This window comes from Camponotus vicinus, unplaced genomic scaffold, assembly GCF_025532165.1.
Source record: "Camponotus vicinus isolate PSW18456_S1 unplaced genomic scaffold, iyCamVici1.0 SCAF_5, whole genome shotgun sequence".
NCBI lineage: Eukaryota > Metazoa > Arthropoda > Insecta > Hymenoptera > Formicidae > Camponotus > Camponotus vicinus.
The window spans coordinates 12,674,764-12,699,382 of record NW_028141977.1 but is presented as its reverse complement, the minus strand read 5'-3'; the positions used below and the strand labels follow the sequence as shown (position 1 = coordinate 12,699,382).

The 24,619-nt window shown below is 25.6% G+C and overlaps 5 protein-coding genes across 5 annotated transcripts in view; all 5 read right to left on the bottom strand.

The window, feature by feature from the left end:
* Positions 1-24,619, bottom strand: part of Alpha-man-ia (alpha-Mannosidase class I a) — a 478,743-nt gene that overhangs the window by 51,923 nt on the left and 402,201 nt on the right. The window lies entirely within an intron of this gene.
* LOC145972535 (uncharacterized) lies at positions 3,033-3,890 on the bottom strand. Its single transcript, XM_083101258.1, has 4 exons — positions 3,746-3,890; positions 3,483-3,625; positions 3,222-3,354; positions 3,033-3,136 (listed from the first exon to the last, which is right to left on the bottom strand). Exons 1-4 carry the CDS (start codon positions 3,851-3,853, stop codon positions 3,089-3,091), a joined length of 432 nt encoding a protein of 143 aa, XP_082957384.1. The 5' UTR covers positions 3,854-3,890; the 3' UTR covers positions 3,033-3,088.
* Positions 7,697-12,505, bottom strand: LOC145972526 (uncharacterized). The gene is made up of 9 exons (XM_083101245.1): positions 11,977-12,505; positions 11,653-11,772; positions 11,464-11,581; positions 9,973-10,234; positions 9,589-9,705; positions 8,427-8,517; positions 8,171-8,313; positions 7,879-8,011; positions 7,697-7,797 (listed from the first exon to the last, which is right to left on the bottom strand). The coding sequence occupies exons 1-9, from the start codon at positions 12,112-12,114 to the stop codon at positions 7,750-7,752; spliced, it is 1,170 nt and encodes a 389-aa protein (XP_082957371.1). The 5' UTR covers positions 12,115-12,505; the 3' UTR covers positions 7,697-7,749.
* On the bottom strand, positions 16,967-18,637 carry LOC145971820 (uncharacterized). Its single transcript, XM_083099880.1, has 4 exons — positions 18,129-18,637; positions 17,797-17,916; positions 17,437-17,554; positions 16,967-17,256 (listed from the first exon to the last, which is right to left on the bottom strand). The coding sequence occupies exons 1-4, from the start codon at positions 18,270-18,272 to the stop codon at positions 16,967-16,969; spliced, it is 672 nt and encodes a 223-aa protein (XP_082956006.1). The 5' UTR covers positions 18,273-18,637.
* LOC145972524 (uncharacterized) lies at positions 19,257-22,598 on the bottom strand. The gene is made up of 9 exons (XM_083101243.1): positions 22,381-22,598; positions 22,125-22,244; positions 21,431-21,548; positions 21,083-21,344; positions 20,780-20,899; positions 20,489-20,579; positions 20,153-20,298; positions 19,624-19,756; positions 19,257-19,310 (listed from the first exon to the last, which is right to left on the bottom strand). The coding sequence occupies exons 1-9, from the start codon at positions 22,522-22,524 to the stop codon at positions 19,257-19,259; spliced, it is 1,188 nt and encodes a 395-aa protein (XP_082957369.1). The 5' UTR covers positions 22,525-22,598.

Sequence of the window (24,619 nt, the reverse complement as noted above, 5' to 3'; positions counted from 1 at the left end):
ACAGTTGGGACTTGAGCATGTAAATTGTATACGATATTATTGATCATCCACTACTATCATCGCTTATAAATGGAAAGTTATTGTGTACTCGATGTTTTCGTTAAAATTTTTGATTTTAATTAATCATTAGAATATGATATATATATATATATATATATATATATATATATATATATATATATATATATATATATACAGGGTGTCCCGAAACTAACGCTTGATATTTTAAAGGCAGATTCTCTGGCTAATTTAAAAACGATTTTTCTTCAGCGAAAATGTCGAGGGAGATCGTTATTTTTTGCATATTCCCAATTTTTGTCATCATGTATCTTTCTAACTAAGCCTTAAATTAAAATTCTATTAAAGTAAAAATACCTAAAATTAACTAAAGAATGTGACTTTATTAATATTTTATTCCCATAAGCCTTAGTTTGCGAAAAACCCTTTATTTTCAATCGTTTATAACTCGAAAACTATTAGTGCCGCGACATTTTCGCTGAGGAAAAATCGTTTTTAAATTGGCCAGAGAATCTGCCTTTAAAATATCAAGCATTAGTTTCGGGACACCCTGTATATATATATATATCTAGTATATATATAGTATATATATCTAGTATATATATATATATATATATATATATATATATATATATATATATATATATATACAGGGTGTCCCGAAACTAATGCTTGATATTTTAAAGGCAGATTCTCTGGCCAATTTAAAAACGATTTTTCCTCAGCGAAAATGTCGCGGCACTAATAGTTTTATATATATATATATATATATATATATATATATAAAAGCTATATATATATTACAATATTGTAATATTATAATAGTAACACACTCTCATATAAAATGTTATCAGTATATGAAAGATGCAGCATTCATTAACTATTACATATAATATAACATTATAATTATTTACTTGCTAAAGATGTAGTACACAATTTTGCAGCTTTTGCGTATCGATGAATTATTTCCCGTTCATTATTATCTTTCAAGGTATTCCAATCATTTTGAATTTGTTGCATTAATTCCTTTATCTGTCATTGATTATAAAAATAATAAATTTTTTAATAGTAATTATCTCATGAAAAAGAAAAATTAAGAAAATATAGAAAATAAAAATAAAAAAAGAATATAAAAAAATTAAAATTTTTACAATAAAACTTTTTTGCATTATAACATTTAAAACTATAATTTAGAATAATTATCATTAATAAATATTATTTCTATACTTACATCGTCAGTGACGAAATAAAAAGTAACATATTTTACAGTAAATAACATGAATGGTAAGGCAGATGATAGAACTCTTAAAATGATATCCACATCATATTTTGCTGTGATCAATTTTATTAACTAAAAATGCTTATTTATATATATCGTACATGTTTAAAAAATGGTATAACAAAATGATTAAAAAAAAGAAAAGAATTTTTACAAATATAAGTATTATCGATATAAGTCTATACACACACATTATGTGATGTTGTAACAATTAAAAATAAATTTGTAAGATTTACAGAAATAAAAACACAATTTACAAGATATTGATCTATATATACCTGAGGAATTGTTACTGATATCAAAATAAACGATGATATGATGCCTTGAATTTGCCGCAATGTAATATAACAATGCGGCCATAGACCAATAGCTGACAAAAAAATACGATTAAACTTATAATAATAATCATCATTGAAGTTCATTTCACAAAGTACTGGAAATATCTTTGTTTCTTTTAAGTTTGTAATATTACGTGTGCAGTACTTTGACTATCCTATATAGTGTATTACAAATTCTAAATGCAATCATTTTCCTTTTTCTATGTCGCAAGAAAATATTTATAAGAAGAAAATATAACAAACATTATTTCTAAATTATTTATAATCATTTGGTAAAGAAAAAGAATTGAAGCGCAATTATTTTTATAGCAAGCGCTTAAGTTCGACCGTTATTACAGATAAAAAGCAAATTATTAAAATAGCTTAAGTAGTCAACTATTATTCTTAGGATATAATATCATAAATATTCTTTTTACCTGCATTTTATGTTGGCGCAAGCGTAGTTTGCCTATAAAATTGATCTACATGGATGAAAGTTCATTGTAGCGCGAACAGTTCACGAGTGCATTTTACAATGCATAATAATTCTTCTGCACTATTGTAATGTTGCATAATATTTGGTATGAAAAAAGTAAAAATATAATTAAAATTTTCATGTAAATCTTGTAAATGTGCAAAAAAAAGTGTATCTAAAAAATCTGCATTTTTGAAGATTGATTTAAAAATAGATATTATATTATAAAAATAGATATTTTAAATTAATTGTTATCTTATTATATCGCATGTTATATTAATCTAACTATGTAAATAAAATATTTTATTTCTACAATTTATTTTTTATAAACTGGTAGCTAAGAACGCATTATAATATCTGGTTTAATTATTTTATGTTATCAAATTTTGCAAAAGCGATAATAAACGAAAAATAATCAAGCTAAATATATATATATATATATATATATATATATATATATATATATAACACGCGGTAAAATATAATTAATAGATCTCTCTTATGCGTCTTCACATAGTAAATTGTATATTTGTAAGTCCACCTCTTACAATTACAACAAACTTTTTTACAAATATATATATTTAATCAAAACACTTAAATTATAGTAATTTAGTATCACAAAAAAAAGGATAAGAAAAAAATAAGGAAGAGAAAACATGCATATAATAAATGTAACGTATATAATATAATGATAAATATACATATATAATAAATATATATTGGAGTGAATCAAAACGACCAATTGACTTAATAGTGTAAATAACAATAGTATAAGAAAATAAAATTTTTTTATATTTACAGGTAAATTTAAATAAGTTTATTAATTTATAAATTTTATTGATAATCAAATAGATATATCATTTTATAGATATACAGGTATACAATATTATTTTATTATAACAATATAATAATTATTGAAAATATATATTAATATCTACATCATATATTTTTAAAATAATAAAAAGAGACAAAAATGTTTTTTATATTCAGATACTATAATTATATGGAGGAAAGAACCATAAAATAAGAAATCGTCATACTAAAACCCTAAAACAGAAATTTTGTTATAGCAAAGCTAATCGCTTAATGTGAATCAGTGGTGATAATCAATTGACTTAGCAAGATTTCTTACTGTGGCTAAGCCTTCGAAACAGGGACTAAACATACCACCGGCATCAACTTTATAGCATTTTGTAGTCTTTTGTATCAAGAAGAATATTAATTTTTGAGTCTGTAACGGAGCATTATACCATTTCGTGTTGCATCTATAAAATAGCAAGAAAATTTTGGATATTATATAATTACAATAATATAATTTAACCAATTATATAATTTAAAAAAAATTCAAGCTCTTAAAAAAATTTATTAATAATAATTGTACTATAATATTTACATGGTTCGATAAACATGCGTATCACAATCAATAAATTCCTGACCAGCATAATTAGCCACAGTTAAACATACAACATATAAGATTATAAATAAGATACATTTAATCATATCCAATATTTTTTTTGTCATCATTGTCCGAGAGAACTGCAAAAAATAGCACGTCAATTTTTTGAAAAAAATTGATTTGTTTTATATATTTTCTTTCGTGAGAACATAATAAAAAATATTACTGAATAAAATTTTACGCTCTATTGTATAACTCACGTTGAATAAATTGATGCTTGCCGAACACACCATCATCATAAAAAGAATTAAATACATTCGCCCAAAACTTGCTTTCAGTAATTCAGAGTATCTTGTAAAACAAAACATGCATATCTTTTATTATTACATCTTCAACATGTGTTGACAGTAATTTTTTAAGACTTAATTTAAATTTTAACTTAAGTATCTAATTTAAAATACATGCTTGCAATATCACATTTATATTGCATATAAAATTAATATTGCGTGTAGATTAAATGTTAATTAGTTCATATGTAGATGTAATTTATATATAGACAATAATTAATTAAATTATATACGTATAAGAAAAAAACAATTTTAAACTTTCGACTATATTTAGATATGAAGCAATTTTAATTTAAAAAATGTACTAAAATAATAACTCAATTGCTCTTTTGTGGAAATCCACTGCAGCGATTATTCTGTGACGAGATGTAACGTATTGTTTAGTTATACACATTTGCGAATCAGTTTTATTTAATATATGTTTCATACGATAACTGAAAAAAATTTTAGATGCCACATATTAATAAATATATACATATTATGAATTTAATGCATAAAATTCATAATTATTGATGCATTCCAGAAAATTGCATTTTCTTATTAAATATTGATGGCATATTATATAAATGTCTCAATAATAGAAACAAAAATTAAATAATAAATTTAAAAAATTAAAAAATAAGATTAACCTAAACTAATAAATCAAGCGTTTGAAACATACATAATAATAAGTATTATACAATATATTAATATAATAATAAATATTAATATAATAATAAGTATTACACAATATATATAACAAAATAATAAATATTAATAATATTTATTATTTAGTTTAAAAAAGAGATAAAATATTGTTAATTTAAAAAATGCAACTATGAAATTTCTAATAAAAATAAGTTAACAACATAAAAAACATCTTTAGTAAGAAAAATAATTGCACTTACTCAGCAACTTTAAATAGTCCGAAAGCATGTAGTGCATTTGCAAATGAGAATGATTCAGTAGCTATTGCACTGGTTCCTATAATGAACAATCCAATTCCTGCCTGTATTGTTATAATAGGAAAGTATTTCTGTTGATCGATAAAATATTCTGCCGGAAATATAAGTTTACGCGGACGAGATTCGTTCAAAGGTATTACAATATCTAATAAGATTGGAATATATTGTATAAAAAGGAAGACGAACACTACACCATATCCAAGCACTGGAATTTAATTAAAGTATCATTAATATTTAATTAAATATAAATTACATTTTTAATAAATAAATATAATTATTAATTCTAACAAATGTTATTATTAAATATAATCATCGTAAAAATTTATATTTTCAATTCTACGTACAGTTTATTTCTTAACAGCTGCTGTTTATTAAAATATAAAACATTTAAAACATTTTGTTGAATCAAATTAAATTTATTGTCTTATGTATGATTCTTTTTCATTAAAATTTGAAATTAATTTGAAGTTGACTTTAATAACATGAGAAATTATCATTTGTAATAGCAAAGTTTAAATTTTTAATACTAAATAATTTTTTAGTAATCTCAAATTAAAAATAAACTAATAAATTTAAATAAAAAATGAGATTTTAACACTTTACTATTTTTATCACCTTAACTTTTTTTTACACTTAATATGCACATACGCATACATATCCAAGAAAATTTTCATATAAAATTTAAAATCCGTATATAAAATATAAAAAAATTAAAATTGAGATTTAATAAATTTGGAATATATATATATATATATATATATATATATATATATATATATATATATACTATACATACTAGAAATAAAACATATACATATTATACAATATACATATTATATATATTGCAATAAATAAGAATTATTAAAATATAAATTTGCATAATATCATTGGGGCAGTTAGTAATTCAATGTATTTTTATATATTTAAATTAATTTTTTTCTTCCAGATAAGTCTAATTGTAAGTTGAACGATTATATGATTTTAGATGTTGAGATACATACAATATTTTAATAATTATCTCAAATAATTTTAATTCGGGAATAAATAATTAATTATATATTTGGCATTTACTTGCTATAGTTATCGTAAATAATCTTCCGATAATCGCTTGTTTGCGTATTATGTCAATCTCTTGATTGTCTATCAAAGCGTTCCAGTTACTCTGGAGGCGTTCCTGGAATTCTTTTATCTATTCTAGTAAATATGATAAATATTATTATACATGATAATTTATTAAAATAAAAATTAAATCGTTCTTATGGACTTACATTTTCTATCATAGCATAAACTGTAACGTACTTCACAGAAATTCCTATAAAAATGATATCGAAAGGTAATATTTGTACAAGAAGATCCAAGTTGTATTTCGAGACAAATATTATGATCAACTGAAAAAATTACAGCAGTAGTGATACTAAAACAATATTTAACATTAGAATGTAAAGCAGAAACAAAGAACGATATTATTTTAAAATATATAGAAAGATAAAAATTACAAGTGTAATACTATTACAGTGAAGTATTATGTAAGAATATTCATCGTGTTATAATACAGTGAAGTACTATGTGAGAACATTTTGTTGTAGAAATGTTATATGTATTATAAATGTAGATTTTAGCATAAAGTAGATACCTGAGGACTAGTAAATAGTATCAATGTCAAAAACGTCATTATGAAACGAAATTGTCTAACTTTGAGATCATCATATGGCCAAAGACCAATCGTAGATAAAAGAACGCGATTCAGTATATAATATTGTTCCAACTCCATTTAGACGTTCCAATGTTTCAAATATCACTAAACGTGCACGTTAGTCTATAAAAACTTTTTTCCCTTTATATATTGCTATTTTTCATAATTATCTTTTTCTTTTATTTAACTCCTCTTTTTGTCTGACTTTTGAATTTCTAAGATATATTTACATCCATGTACATAAATAAAGAATAAAATAATAAGAAACTAGGCGATTTCTCTGATCAAGAACCTGCATAATGTCTATACTATCTATTTACTTATAGATACGGCTCTTCCATAAGAATAATGATGATGAGTAAAAATTTTGTAATTTTCAGTTGCGCTTCATGCATATCAATATTTTCTACTTTCCTTTTTTCCACGCGTAAGCGCAATGAGAAATGAAATAAATGTTATTCTGGAGATGCTCATATTTACTGACAGTCAACCGCGCAACGTGATGTGTCTATTGAAGTATTTTGCGTGTATAAAGTTCAAATTAAAAATTTTATTAGTGTGATCATCTTTTGTGTGACTTTTTATATATCGGTATGTATTGCAAATCGAAAACATCTAAATTTTATTAAATCAAAAAAGTCATTAAATCAGAATGCAAACTAGCAAAATGTTACATAGAGAAGTAGTATTTGTGTGTGTGTGTGTGTGTGTGTGTGTGTGTGTGTGTGTGTGCATATATGTATGTATATGTGTATGTGTATATGTTCAAAAAATTGTATTTGTTTATTAAAAACATATAAAACTTATATATAAACATATATATAAACTTTCTTTATATTCTTTTGTTTGTTTGCTCTTCATATCTTTTATTCGCTAATTTAAAAAAGAACTCTCTCTCTCTCTCTCTCTCTCTCTCTCTTTCTCTCTCTTTCTTTGTACATGTATGTGTAATGCTTTATAATCTTCTACATAAAAAACAAATAATATCAATTATTGCGTCTGTGCAATGCAATATTATTCAACATTATATTACGTTTGTATCAAACAGAAAAATTGTATCTATAATCAATAAACAATATTATCAATTATCAGTAAATGTAAGTAATCACACACATATACACACACACACACACACACACACACACACACATATATATATATATATTATTTATTTTAATTATCTGATGTGTTTATTGAAAATATATATTAATATTTATAAATCTCACACATTTTTGAAATTATAACGGAATATAGATATCTTTTATATTCAGATATTATAATTATATAGAGGAAAGAACCATGAAATAAGAAATCGTCATACTAAAACTCTAAAATAAAAGATCTGTTATAGCAGTTAATCTATTAATGTGAATAGATATAATCAATTAACTTAGCAAGATTTGTCTTACTGTGGTTAAACCTTCGAAACAGGGACTAAACATACCACCGGCATCGACTTTATAGCATTTTGTAGTCTTTTGTATCAAGAAAAATATTAATTTTTGTGTTTTTAACGGAGCATTATACCATTTCGTATTGCATCTATACAATGTAAGGAAATTCTGGACATTATATAATTACAGTGGTATCAACATATAATTTAAAAAAAATCCAAACTCTTGTAAAAAATGTAATAATAATAATAATAATAATAATAATAATAATAATAATAATAATAATAATAATTGTATATATACTTACATGGTTCGATAAAAATGTGTATCATAATCAATAAATTTCTGACCAGCATAATTAGCCAAAGTTAAACATATAATATATAAGAATATAAATATGATAGATTTAATCATATACATTATTTTTTCTGTTGATATTGTCCGAGAAAACTGCAAACAATAATGTCAATTTTTTGTAAAAATTGATTTCTTTTTAAAAATTGATTTTTTAAAAAAATTAACGAAAAATGTAACTAAATAAAATTTTATGCTGCATTACTCACGTTAAATAAATTGATGCTTGTTGAGCACACCAATACCACAAAAAGAACCAAGTACATTCGTCCAAAACTTGCTTTCAACAATTCAGAATATCTTATAAAACAAAATACGCATATTATCACATCTTTAATATGTGTTAATAATAATTTTTTAAAAATTAAATTAATTTTTAATTTAAATATTTAATTTAAAATATATGCATGCGCAGAATCACATGATAGTATAAAATGAATGTTGCATGTAAATTAAATGTAAATTGATTAGGCTATCTCACAACCTATGTACAATACTTTAATAGTATAATATATTTTAAAGATAAAATAGTGTCAAAAATTTTCACACGAAAATGTTGAAGTTATAATAGTTTTTAAATTGTAAGTGATCCAAGTTTACTAATGATATCATATAAAACTCGCGCGTTCAGATCTGTAATCTGACACTTACACGCACGCGTACACTTACCGATCTGTCGTTTGTTATTAATTTTTTAATGTTATAATAATTTTTTATATTAAATATAAATTAAATTTATTTTTATATTTATTTTTTATATTATTTTCTAAATCTTTATATTCTTTTCTAAATCTTCTATATTATTTATAATTTGTTAATATTAATTAATCACTATAATGTTATTTATTTATTATTTTCTAAATCTTTATATTCTTTTCTAAATCTTCTATATTATTTATAATTTGTTAATATTAATTAATCACTATAATGTACGATGTAGTAAACGCATGTAAGAAATAATAAAATAAAATCAATTGTGCAGTAAAAATCAATATCACTTGACGTGAAAAAGTCAATAACACACACACACACAAATGACAAATCGGTACGCGTGCAAATATAGTTATGGGTAAGCGCGCGAATTCTACGTCATCATTTACAAATGATCGCTTAAATCAAATAAGAAATTATAACCTTAACATATTTTCATATTAGAATTTTTGGTTCCATTTTATCTCTAGAATGAGCTATTAAAGCATTGTATGGAAATTGCGAATCATTCTGTATAAATATTATTTAAATATATATACAGTAATGAAATAAATTATATGTATAAATGGTAGAAATAATTTTAGATTTTCGTCTATTTGCGTATGTGAAGTGATTTTAATTTAAATGTACTCAATTAAATGAGTGTATACAAATAATAACTCAATTGCTCTTCTATGGAAATCCACTGCAGCGATTATTCTGTGTCGAAGTATAATATATTGTTTAGTTATACACATCTGCGAATCAGTCTTCCTTAATATATGTTTCATGCGATAACTAGAAAAAATTCAGATACCATATTAGTAAATATATTAGTAAATATAAACATTTAATATACAAAATTCGCATATAATTATTGATAATATTCTAGAGAGCTGCATTATCATATTAAATATTTCACATATCTTAAGGACCAACAGAGAGTGCCCCAAAATTCAAAACGTGTATCATTTAGGAGAATGTATCTTCTATAATAAATGTCAGAATGAAAATGACCCGTGTGTGTGTAAATTAATGTAATTTTATCAAAATAATTGATTTTACCTAGCGACTTCAAATAGTCCGAAGGCATGCAATGCGTTTGCAAGTGAAAATGATTCGGTAGCTATTATACTCATTCCTATAACGAAAAATCCAATTCCTGCATGTATTGTTATGATAGGAAAGTATTTTTGTTGATCGATAAAATATTCTGCGGGAAAAAAAAGTTCACGCGGCCGAGATTCGTTCAAAGGTATTACAATATCGAGTAAAATTGAAACATATTGTAGAAAAAAGAAGGAGAACAATGCTCCACACCCGAACACTGAAATATAATCAAAATATCATTAATATTAAATTAAATAATAAATGCTTTTTATAAAGAAATGATGTAATTGTTAATTATGACAAATACTGTAGTTATTAAATATAATTAGCGCATACTTATAATGAAATTAAATAAAATCTATATTTTCAATTCTACGTCAAGTTTATCTCTTAGAAATCAGACAATAGAGAGAGAGAGAGAGAGAGAGAGAGAGAGAGAGAGAGAGAGAGGAGAGGGAGAGGGAGAGAGAGAGGGAGAGAGAGAAAGAGAGAGGGAGAGGGAGAGGGCGAGGGGGGAGAGAGAGCGAGAGAGGGAGGGAGGGAGGGAGGGAGGGAGGGAGGGAGAGGGAGAGGGAGAGAGAGAGAGAGAGAGAGAGGGAGAGAGAGAGAGAGAGGGGAGAGAGAGAGAGAGAGAGAGAGAGAGAGAGAGAGAGAGAGAGAGAGAGAGAGAGAGAGAGAGAGAGAGAGAGAGAGAGAGAGAGAGAGAGAGAGAGAGAGAGAGAGAGAGAGATCTTTACAAAAATATAGAACATTTAATACATTTTGTCGATTAATCGCAAATTTTTTTTTATCTATGAAGTTTTTCCAAAGACCGAAATTTGGACTTGATTTTAATGATATGAGAAATTATCACTTGTAGCAAAATAAAATCAAGTAGTACAGTTGTAATTTTCATTATCAAATATTTTTTGAATAAAAATCTCAAATTAATAATAATGAAAATGAGATTTTATCATCTTACTATCTCTGGCTTCGAATATAGAAAAGTTCTTTTCATCTTTAGACAATAATAATTTAAAAAATTACTGATTATCTAACACACGCACGTATATACGCACACGCGCATACATACCCAATAAAATTTTCATATCATATTTAAAATCCGTATATATAATTAAAATTGATAAATTTGGAATACACATACTAGAAATAAAATATATAATATATATATTGCAATAAATAAGAGTTAAAATATTATAAGTTTGCGTGATATACCATTGACGATTACTAATTCAATGTATTGTATTGTATTGCATGTATATATTTTTATATATTTAAATTTAGATTTTTTCTAAAAATATATCCAAAAATAATAATAGAACGAGAAGATTATAAAAAATAATTGTCTACTTTTCAGATATTGAGACACGTATAATAATTTAATATTAATTATCACAAATAATTTTAATTCGGAAACGAGTAATTAATCATATATTTGGCATTTACTTATTATAGCTATTGTAAATAATCTTCCGATGATCGCTTGTTTGCGTATTATGTCGATCTCTCGATTATCTGTCAAAGCGTACCAGTTTCTTTGAAGACGTTCCTGGAATTCTTTTATCTATTCTAAATATAATAAATATTATTATACATGATTATTTATTATGAATTAAATCGTTGTTATGGACTTACATTTTTTATCATAACATAAACTGTGACATACTTCACAGAAAATGCTATAAAAATCATATCGAAAGGTAATATTTCTACAAGGAGATCCAAATTGCATTTCGAGACGAATAATTTCATTAACTGAAAAGATTGCATAACAATCATAATATTCGTACAATTTTTAACATTACAACATATAACAGAAACACAAAACGATATTATTCTAAAACACAGAAAGGTCAAAAAGAAACAAGTGCATATGAATATTGTGAAGTACTATGTGAGAACATTCGCGTGATACAAATGTTATTATATTACAAATATAAATTAGCGTAAAGCAAATACCTGAGCACTAGTAAATAGTATCAATGTCAATAATGTCAATATAAAACGAAGTTGTCTAACTTTGAAATCATCATATGGCCAAAGACCGATCGCAGATAAAAGAACGCGATTCAGTATATAATATTGTTCTATCTCCATTTATAGACGTTCAATGTTTCAAATATCACTAAACATGCAAGTAGTCTACAAAAACTTTTTTCCCTTTATATTACTATTTTTCATAATTATCTTTTTCTTCTATTTAACTCCTCCTTTTGTCGAACTTTTAAATTTTTAAGATATTTACATCCATATAAATAAATGGAGGATAAGATAATAAGAAATTGCGCGATTTCTCTGCTCAAGAACCTATATAATGTCTATACTATCTATTTACTTATAGACATGTCTTTTCCACTAGCAGTAATGATGATAAGTAAAAATTTCATAGTTTTCAATTATGCAATTTTGATATTTGCATATCAATATTTTTTGCATATCAATATTTTCTATTTCCTCTTTTTTGATGCGCAGGCGCAAGGAGGAATGAAATGAAATATTATTCTGAAGATGCTCATATTTACGCTGACAGTCAACCGTGAAGCCTGATGCGTCTATTGAAGTATGTAAAGTTTATATTAAAAATTTTGTTAGTGTTATTATCTAAATTTTTATATATTGATATTCATTACAAATCGGAAATATCAAGATATTCCATTTTAAGAGACAAAAGTCATTAAATTAGAGTACGATTTAGCAAAGAGTAGTGACAGAGTAGTGGTATTTTCATGTGTATATGTGTATATGTGTGTACTGTGTGTGTGTGTGTGTGTTTTTGGGAAACTTTATTATTAAAAACGTTTATTAAAGATATGTTTTTATATAGTCTTTTGTTATAATGCTCTTCATATTTTTTGCCATAATTTAAAAAAACACACATCCTCTCTCTCTCTCTCTTCTTTCTGTATATGTAACATTTTATAATCTTTGGTATAAAAAAAAATAGAAATAAAGAATATCAATTATTATGTCTGCAATGCAATATTATGCAATTTTTATATTACATTTATACAAATTATGTATTTCTTCTAAAAATATGTATTTCTATCTACACTGATAAAAAAATCGATGATAAAATTGACTATAATTGCATGGTAAAAAAATTATAGTTAGGATACTCATTTTTATAGTAAATTCTACTATAATACTGGTAATATAAACTATATACGCATGGTACCGAGAAACAATGAAACTTTTTACTATAATTTATAATAATTTCAAATATCATATAAGTAAAAAATGAAAGAAAGGAATGATACATATAATTTTACTATTCATATAGTCACTGTAACATTAATAATGGTAAATGTTACTATATTATTATCTTTCGTTTAGATATTAATATAGTAGTAATAAATGAAAAAAATTATAATAACAGCTATATCTAAATAGTACGTGGAACCTGATGAATAGCACATTTAACAACATAAAACTTATTATTTGAAATGATTGTATGTGGCACATGTTTCTTCGCTTGCCGTTACGCGGCGCACTACTCTTAACTTTTCTCGTATTCAATATTTAGCATAAAATGTATATAAAGGACTAGTGTTAAACACGTAAAATCTAAAGTATATTTTTTTCCTCTTAGCAGTAGTGCGAGAAAGAGAATGCAACTCATACGCAGGTTCTCGGATTGTATGCATGTGAGCATCCTCTTTCAAACATATCACTGTTTATCAGTTTAACTTCAGACAAACTGAATTTAAAATAATTTATTTAATAATCTGGATTCCTTGTTAGTATTCAGAATATTAAACAGATTATTTGGAATTATAGACGGAAAAAAACTTTTAAACGTCTTGGTGCTGTGTATATTAAAAATCTGTAATATACGTAACATGTATTACAGATTTTCAGTACTGATAGTAAATTTCGGAACATTACGTATACCATAACCATATGGTTACATGAAATGGATATTATGATTTTACGAACTATATTTTCATGTTATATCAACTATATTTTTTATAGTAAAATGCACTATTATATATGCTTGGCGCCTTAAGATACTATAAATTATAGTGAAATTATGATAATTTCAACTATAATTTTTTATCAGTGTATAATCAATAAGTAATACTATCAATTATCAATAAGTATAAGTAATCACTTGATTATGATCATTCGATTATATACATAAAATTGTGCAAACGTAAAAAATTTTATAAAGTAGCAATAACTTTTAATTATAATGAATTTCTAAATATTAAAATTTCTATAACTGTTAGAGCCGAATAAATAAGGACTTGGATAAAAGATGTCAATAAAGTTATATATAACTCTTCTTAAATTAAATAATATTTATTCATTATACGTTTCTTTATTGTCTTCAGTAATATAAATTTCTGAAAACATAAGTCGTTACGAATCATAATTGCAACGTATTCCAGAACCTCCATAAACATTTAATGCAAGAGACCCTTCATCGATGCCAGTTGTTGTAAAGCAGACGCAAAGTGTCACGCTCCATTCCCACAACCCTAGAGTCATTCGTTTCCGTTGACCGTTGATAAGTATGTTTCGTTTTTGGTGCTTTCTACGTACTATCGCGGACTCTGGTATTGTGAGCGTATAGCGTGACATTTTGCATCTGTTTTGCCCCTTCAATGATTGGCATCCATGGGGAACCTCTCGTATTAAATGTTCGTGATGGGTTTTGCGATGCGCTGCAATTATGACTCATGACAATTTTTTGAAATTAAAAATTTAACTGAAAATGGCCAGATGTGGGACTGAAACATATAATGAATATTGTTTAATTTAAGAAGAGTTATATAATTTTTTTTATCCAACACTTGGCTCTTATTTGCTCAGTTTTAACAGTTATAGATATTTTTATAAAATAGATAACATATTATTTATATCACTTAGATAAATTTCGCAATAAATAGATTGTTTCAGTAGATACCATTTATTGTATAGTCATAGTGAATAAAAATAAGTAAAAACATATTTCTATATAAATTGTAATATTTTAAAGACAAAAAATCTCTGATACATTTAGATTTGTTTATAATAATTTGATATTGCAAATCAATAGTATTATGTTTTAGGAAGTCATAAATGCTGTGCATAAAGACTGTGCCAACCATAAAGACTGAAGCAAATACCTTATCCCTACTAAGATTGGATTAATTTTTTTTAATGGGAAAACATTGAAGTAAGTTAATATACAATTTACAATATTACCGTACATGAATTTATTGCAATTTCACATGACTTGTTTTGTAATATATAAGTTTAAAAACTTAAAATTTTTACAAACAATTTTTTATTCACAATTTTTCGTGTAAAGTACACAGATAAAATGGATACAATTAAATTAAATTAAATTTTTAATTATTTTCTTTATAATAATAATCAAGTAGCTCGTGTAAGCTTTAATTATAGCAATATGATGAAAAACGTACTAACTATAATATCTTAATTATATTATCGCAAAGGTTTACTGTAAAGTTTAACATAAACTTTAAAATAATATACAAACAACAAAAGTTTGAGCAACAAAAGTTTATATTGATATCGATTTAATTCAAATCCAAATATTTGTCACGAAAAAATAATTGATTTGTGCAAACAGCGCTATTACCGTGTGATTATTAGGAATCATGCGAAAAAATTAACGTTTAGACATAGTTTTATTTTCGCGATTATCTATCAGTACTGGACAGATGATAATACCGTAAAATAAGATATCGATGTGGCGAGAAGCTGCAACGAAATATTACTGTTACCGTTAAAAAAATGCGTTAATATGTCACAATGATCATTGTTTACCGATGTAAATCCTTCTAACGACAAGACAAAAGTTCCACCGGTAATTAATTTGCAACTGTGCATGCTTCGATGTAAAATGAATAACATTAATTTCTGCTCTCGTAGAGGTACACGGTACCACTGGGTATCATATCTGCGAATACACAAAGCATCTATAGTTTATTATAGATGTAATTGCTATAGTTTACTATGCACATTTTATATGCGCGATTTTATTTGTATTACTTAAATATGCAATCACATTAAACGTATGAACATTAAATTAAAATCCAGAACACGATATAAATTGCGTTTATAAAAAAAACTTGCCAAAAAATATTTTATTGATTATTTTCCAAAAAATTAATTCGGATAATAATCTTACAATTACAAAGCAGGAAGAAACTTCAATAAAAAGAAAAGATAAATAAGTGTATTTCTATTATCATGTACTTGTACTCACACATTTTCATGAACTTCCATACTGTGATCTATGAAGACCTGTCCAGCATAGTTGCCACAAAAAATGTAAATCAAATGAGCAGCAACACATATACTAGACATTAACAACTCGTCGGTATTTTTCACTATAACGATAGCTTGAAAAACCTGCGGCAAAAGATTGTTGCTCTTCACAAGCGAGATATTGATTAATGTAGAAAGATTCTAGTCACATTGATATTTGTTACTCACGCGAAATAAATTAATACTTAGTGATACCACTCCGATCAATATCAAGATAAAATAGGAAAATGCTAGTTTGGACCACAAAAAGTCGTAAAACCTTCAACAATAAAAATTTCTCGGCATAAAATTTATTTCGCGTAACATAACTAGTAACATGAGATTAAAAAAATTCTTCATGATATAAATGATATGAACGAAATAGAATTTTCTTTTCTTTGCACGGCGTGAATTATGCGAATATATATTGTACATGAATATTAATATGCGAAATACAGGTGTACTTTGTCGGTAACTTTAAACTAAACGCATATACCAACTCGAGAGCTCTTTTGTGAATCTTTATTGCAGCGATTATTTTCGTACGAATCATCGCATTTCTTACGAAAGAAGAAATTTGAGGAGCATCTTGGTCGAAGACATGTTGTAGTCGATAACTGTGATAAAGAAATAAATTGGCAAACATTGCAAAAATACAAAAGATAAAATGATAAAAAAATTCTTCTCATCAGGACTCTTTTTTCGTATCTTCATACCTGGCAATCTTAAACATTCCACAAGCATGATGAACATACGATACATATAGCGTTTCCGTGGCTAATATTACAGTTATACTTAAGATTAACGTTACGTATAAATGATAGAATATAGCATAAAAGTATTTTTGTTCATTGATGAAATATTCAACTTCGATCGGAAGTTTCTGCTTGCGAGAAACATTTAGCGGCGCCACAATATCAAGAATATTCGGAATATATATGGCTATTAATATACCGAATACACATGCATATCCAAATACTATAATTGTATATAAATTTATAATTATAAATGTGATTGCAGAAACAAAAGGTATACTTTGTATATTAAATTCCTATCCACGTAATACAAAAATTTGTTATACATAGTCAGTCTAATTTTATTTATTACTCACAATATAATAATTGTTGTATAATAATTGTTAATTCATTTGTCATGTACCTGAAAAAATTATTGTGCAGAGTCGTCCAAAATGTGCATATTTTTGTATTATTTCGAGTTCTTTCGCATCTTTCAAAACATTCCAATCATTCTGGACCAATTCCATGAGTTTCTTTATCTACAATCGCGACATATTTATTCAATAAAAAATAATGGATAATAAAAAACATAATATTCTCCTAACGATCTTGTTTATTCTTATAATAAATAAATTATACATTTTGTAAAACAACAAAATTATATCATGTACATACATATAAATGGAAGAACGAGATATATGTAAACACGTGCAATTTGCTCTAAAGTATTAATGCGTTTCAAGAAAATCACAATATAATGTATATTTTTGTATATACTTACACTTGCAGGAAGTAATAAAAAGGTAATATATTTCACAATAATAATCACAGCAGGAACCGCGAGTGACATGGTTCTTAGCATAACTTCCATATCTTTTGTCGACGTGATTATCTTCGCAATCTATAAGCGGCAAATTTTGTAATAGGCATACAACAATGATAATAATTTATATAAAATCAAGAGAACTTGGATAATGTACAATTTAAATTTAATAGAAATCACAAAATTGAAAATTTTTCGAAAAAATAAAAGATCTAAATAAATGTGAAAAAACTTTTAAAAAGTTCAGAGAAAGGAAACATCTGCACAATTTAAATTTATCGCGTTCATACCATTGCTGCGCTGCAAGTTATAAAAAAACTAGACAATATCAACATTTTGATTAGTTTAAGTTTTGATTTATCATATGGCCATAAACCAACCAATAGCAAAAGTATACGATTGAGCTCATAATATTTACTTCCTTCGAAATCCATCTTCGACAATAGTCGAAACAATTGTGTCTGTACAAAAATGTTGAACAAAGATATAATTCTATAATATTCTAAAGAGAGCTCGTAATTTTTTCTCCTTCCTTTAATTTTCCGAAATTGCGAAATTACAGTTATCCGGCTATGTGCACATTATTATTCATGATTCAATAATGCATTCATTATGGAAAAAGAAAGAAACTTCAATTGTAAATAATGCTTGCATTTTTTAAAAGATAATATACAAAACAGTTTCCTATTTATAACTAATCTTTAATTTTCTTGATATCGTCTCTATATCAAGTCGACGCAAGCGTGATAAAACTTTCGTTTAAGTGAAATTCTACCCTTTCATCCGGGCAGTCAGACAGTTCGTTTCATGCTCGCTTTAATTATGTCATAGTAAGACAACAATACAGTAGAGAAAACAATAGCATACACGTTCATGTAAATTCAGTATATCTTCGTTAAAGAATAATATAGTCTTCATTCTGTTGTGCATAAAATTGAATCAATGTGATCGAAATATCAGAATACCTAGATAAATAGATTAATGACTATACACAGCACACAATTTATAATTAAATATTGGTAAGTAAAGTTTTATAATAATTTAGCAATATTTATATCTAAGGAAAGTTTGATAACCTTTGCATCAATATTTATCTATGAAAATATGCAAATCCAGTTGCATCCAGTTGACATAAAATTAATTCTAAATGGATAATTGAATTGTTGAGCATCAATTGTAGTGATATTAAAATGACTGTAATAAATAATAAAGATAAAGAAAAAGAATAGGGATAATTTTGACATAAAATCATTAATAGATAGTGATATTTAATATATTTTTTTGACCTCTATAATAAGATATTACATAAGATTTAATTTAATTTTATTATTTTATATAGTAAGCAATTTTATTGATTTTTATAACTACATTAGTATAACTACACAACTTATATCATAAATTGTCATTGCTTAACAATATTAATTCTGTACCGACCAAATTACTGTAAAGTATGATAGAGTCGTGCTCATAAGCTGAAATTCAAGACTTACATTATAGAAGAAAGATTATATTTGATGATTTTTATTAATATCTTCTTAATAGCAATACGAATTATTAAAAATTAATTCAGATAGAGAGTTTTTAAGAAAAAAGTAACTTGTCTTATATATTATTACATATTAATAATTTTATATATATATATATATATATATATATATATATGTGTGTGTGTGTGTGTGTGTGTGTGTGTGTGTGTGTGTGTGTGTGTGTAATTATTAATATATAATATTATTAATATACATATTATTAATAACGTTAATATATAGTAATATCGTTAATGTTTACCGTTGCAAAACCTTCGAACGATGAAACGTACATACCGCTTATGACCATTTTGCAACTTTTCATACTTCTTTGCATTATAATTGGCAATAATTTCTGTGCTTGCAAAGAAGCATCATACCACCGCGTGATATATCTAAAAATTAAGCCTAAATATAAATTTTCATCCCATATTTACGACTGATATTTCATATTATGTACAAAATATTAGCACAAGGCCAAATTATTTTTTAATATTTTTTTAAGTATTAATTATATGTTTTAGTATTAGTTTTAGATTAGTTATATATATATAACTAATCTAAAACTAATACTTTTTTTTTATTAAAATTCTCTTAATGTTCAATTTAGTATTCAATTTTTATGATATATTGATGAATAAAATGTCGATAATTGATATTCTAATCGTTTATTGCGCTATAATATTTGATATTGTATATATATGATTTAAAAATGTTTATAGAAATCCTTTTCAGAAATTTATATCAGCTTTCTAGAAGATCTAATATACTTAAAGTTTATCTCTACTTACGTGTTTTCAAAGATACTAGAGCTATGATCTATTAAAATTTGACCAACGTAGTTACCCAAGAATAAGTAAACAAAGTGACCACAGTTAAATCCAATTAAAAGTATTATATCTTTTATCTCCTTTATAAATAATACTGTTTGCAAAAGCTGAAATGAGTACAAATTTAGGAAAAAATATTTGTTGCAAATATTAATATAAAGAAAATTTATTATAAAAATTAACATTTTTCAAATGTATACAATTGATCATTATCAGTAATGTACATCGGCCTCATTAGGTTAAAGGAAAAAAAATTCAAACAAATGTCTAAAAAAAAATTTTTTTAATTTTACTCACACAGAAAAGATTAATGAGGAAAGATGTAATACCGATTATAAGCAAAATGCTGTATGATACCGACAAAGTAGACCATAGGAATTCGGAAAACCTTGAAGAGAAAGAAGATTTGATGCATTAATTGATCTTCAATACAAAATTTCTGCGTATTATTTTTAACTGCGTTAATTTTCGAGAGATTTTTTAGTTTAATGGCAATATTATTTTATGGAGATTCAATAGTATGACAATGTATTAATCTGATAAAAAATATCTTTGTTTTAAATTAATAAGAAAATGCATTATACAGACTCGAGAGCTCTTTTGTGAATATGTATTGCTTCGATTATCCCTTTACAAACGATGACTGACTGTTTTTCAAGCGTACAATTTTGTAACAGCTTGTTGTCGAACGCTTGATTCAATCGATAACTGCGGAGATAGCGATCGCAATTATAAATTGATATGACAAATAATTAAAATACTTATTGATTAATTAATTAAAAAAATTAATATATTTAATAATTTATATTAATATATATTAAATATTTATGACATGTATATGAAAGAAATCAATACATCAAAAATGCAGAAGATTTTCGTTTATTTTATTACCTGGCAATTTGAAACATTCCGCAAACATGTAATACGTATGTTACGTATAACGATTCGGTGCCAATCAGCGTAATGAGTACTAAGCTTGCAGTAATATTAAAATGCAAACAAATGACATAAAAATATTTCTGCTGATCGATAAAGTATTCTACCGGAAATAGGAGTTGTCGTGGACGCGAGTAATTTAGCGGCATAAAGATGTCGAGGACGATTGGTACGAATGGTAAGAACATAATAATTAATATAGCTACCAAACCGACTACTGAAATAATGATAAGATATGCTTTTAAGTACAATTGTATGTCGCGTTTGTTAAAAGCCGGTAAGTTACATATATTTATTTCTCACTTGTTAAAGCCAAGGTGCACATGTTTCCAATATAAGTGTATCTCTCTATAATCTCTAATTCCTTTTTATTTTTAAGCATATTCCAATCTTGTTCTACATGATCCATGAGATATCTCATCTGTTCATAAGAAGCATAAAAATTGAGATTGCTAAATAAATTTGATCATCTTTTGTAGTAGAAAATGGCAGTGCATCTTTTATTATTGCTATAAAAATCCGTATTTTTATCGTTCATTTACAAGATAAGAATTTACAAAATAAGAAAACTTATTATAATGTGAATGTTTTCAATTTTACGCAAATAAAAGCAGAAAATCTAAGTAGGATAAATAAATTTTCAGGTATAATGATAACAAAATATATTATCATTAAGTTTATGGAATAAAATTCTTTATATATGATAGACAGTTTAAATGTACTCTTTTTAAATCTTATAATATAAAAAAGAGAGATTAAATAAAATAAATTATCACAAAGAAATATTTTTCAATATATTAATTATTCTAATTATAATTATTCTAATAGCAGAATAAAACGTACGCGTTATATATGTATATAAATGGGCGAGTCAATATTAAGCATAATATATCTTGTCTTGTACGTTATAAAAACAAGCAGAGAACGCGATTTATTTAAATATGATATTTCGAAATATTGAGAGGAAAGCGTGATATAAATATGCATTATGGCTCACTTTTTTAGCGACGATACAAAATGTTTGATGCTTTATAAGGCAGATAAGACAAGGTAAAACTGGAGGCAGAAGTTTCAGCATGAGGTTTACGTTTTGTTTTAATGTTATCAATTTCGCTATCTAAAAGTACAAATTATGATATATAATTCTCTCTCAATTAATACTTATAAATTATTAATTTTCAAGTTGACTTGTATTTCATAAGCAAGCAATCTATAACCAGCAGAATTTTTCAACTTTGCGTAATAATTCTTACCTGGAAAACCATCAGGAATGCTACAATAATGTTACAAAATATTATTTGACAATGTCTAAATAATGAATGGCCATACGGCCACAAACCGACCAATAGTAACAGATGTCGATTGAGTTTATAATATTTATTTCCGAGAAAGTTCATCTCTTTCCGCGCCAGTCAAAATGCTTTTGTGCTCAGAAAAACAGAGAACAATATCTTCATGTGCATTATCCCTTTCTCCCCCTTCCCCCATTCCTTCTTTCCCATTTATTAAATCTATTATATTTCTCGCTACGTTACATCTCGCTTGTCAAATGTAAAGTACAAATATTGCAATTTGAAAAATCGTGTGTTTAAGAATATATTAAAATTATATCTACATCTTGCATCTAGACATGCGGAAATGATATGTGAAGAGAAATTTAAAAAATTGTATGACTTAGAATGCCGCAGTTAGAAAAGTAATTTTCTTATACCGCGAATCAGCACATGTACTTCTTTATTGCTTATCGAATTGTCAATAGTGTTTCACTGAAGCATAAACAGCTTTATATATATATATATATATATATATATATATATATATATATAAAGCTGTTTATGCACATTATATCTGTGTATATATATATATACACAGATATATAACTACACAGCTTATTCTAAAATATTTTAAGAGCATGAAATATATTTAAATGAGTGACATTTTATATGTAATTTATATTCTTCTTCTTTGAAATATATCACATTAAAAGACAATAAATAAAAATTGTCTTTTATACAGCATTTACATAATAATTTTAATATATATATATAAATCTAATAATTTTCCGTCTTAACATATCAAGAAACTAAATTATTGTTAAGTATCATTATTTTTTTCATTTCTCCTATTTAATATCATTTCATATTTTTTATCAAAATTGGTTGTATTCTGACATCTTGTCAAAATATATTATCGTAAAATTTGATGATAAAAAAGACCGTATCAAAATTTTTTTGAAATTACATATATATTACAATAGAGATAGGAAAAAACTTTAATATCTGAAAAATTGTCATGTGCATGTGTGAGAGGCATATTACAATGAATAGTGCGTCAGCGTCGGCGTCGCGGCGCAGCGCAAGCGTAATAGTGAGAGACGCTCTTCATTCGCGGAGTTTCACTCAATACTGCATGAACTGTCATGCGAGGAGCTTCACTATACAGCTATATCGTGTTGAACTTCCGTTTCGATAACTGTGTTTTTCTTCAGCGTCGCGTAACTTTGTGCATTTACCGTTGACAGTATCAAACAGCATATCCGTAAACGTTTGAATTTCTATCTGTTTATAAAATCGTAGATGATTTGTGCTGTGAAATGTGCTGGTAAATTATGTGAACTTGTCTCGTCAAATTCTAATGAAATTCTGTCATGAAATCATGCATCCAGAATACATGTGTCGTATATTTGGCAGTTTGACTGCATTTTAATAGAAGCAAAAGAGATCTGGACAGTAAAATGTACTAGGTTTACTAGGTAAAAATATAGATAGTGTGTCTATATATGTAGTATATGAATAAATGTACTCGTTTATATTTCTCATAAAAAATATATGTAGTTCTGCGTGAATAAAATTAATTTTTTTTGAAAATATTGTTGACTTAAAAAAGTCGTATTCATCGTGTGCTAGTAAAAATAATATATTGTCATAATACACACAGATCTTGTTTTGATTATCTATATTATTGGTATTATCGTAATTTAGAGAGATAATTAATATTAATAAAACATATTGTTACAGTATTTGTAAAGAAAGAAAAAGAAAAACTTTTCTAGAAATTATGTATGTAATTATTTATATATATGTAATTATTTAATTTATTATCTTTATAAATAAAATATCTGTAGCTATTAATAGAGTCGTAATAAGATTAGAAAAAGTCTTCAATGAATATTGCAAATATTGCTTGTTTCTTTGTAAAAGATAGTATATAAATATTTAGTTTTTTATTTATAACTTATCTTTAAATTTCTTAATCGTCGCTTTTTTTATTTCTTATCATTTCTTTTTCAAACTGATGCAAGCGTGATAAAGTTTTCATTTGAGTGAAATTCTACATTTTTATTCAGACAGTTAAATAAACCGTTTTATATTCGCTTTAAATACGTCATAGCACAAGACGTAACAATACAGTAGAGATACAATTATATACACAATCATATAAATTTAGTATTATTCTTTGTTAAAGAGATAATCATTCTTGATTCTGTTCTGC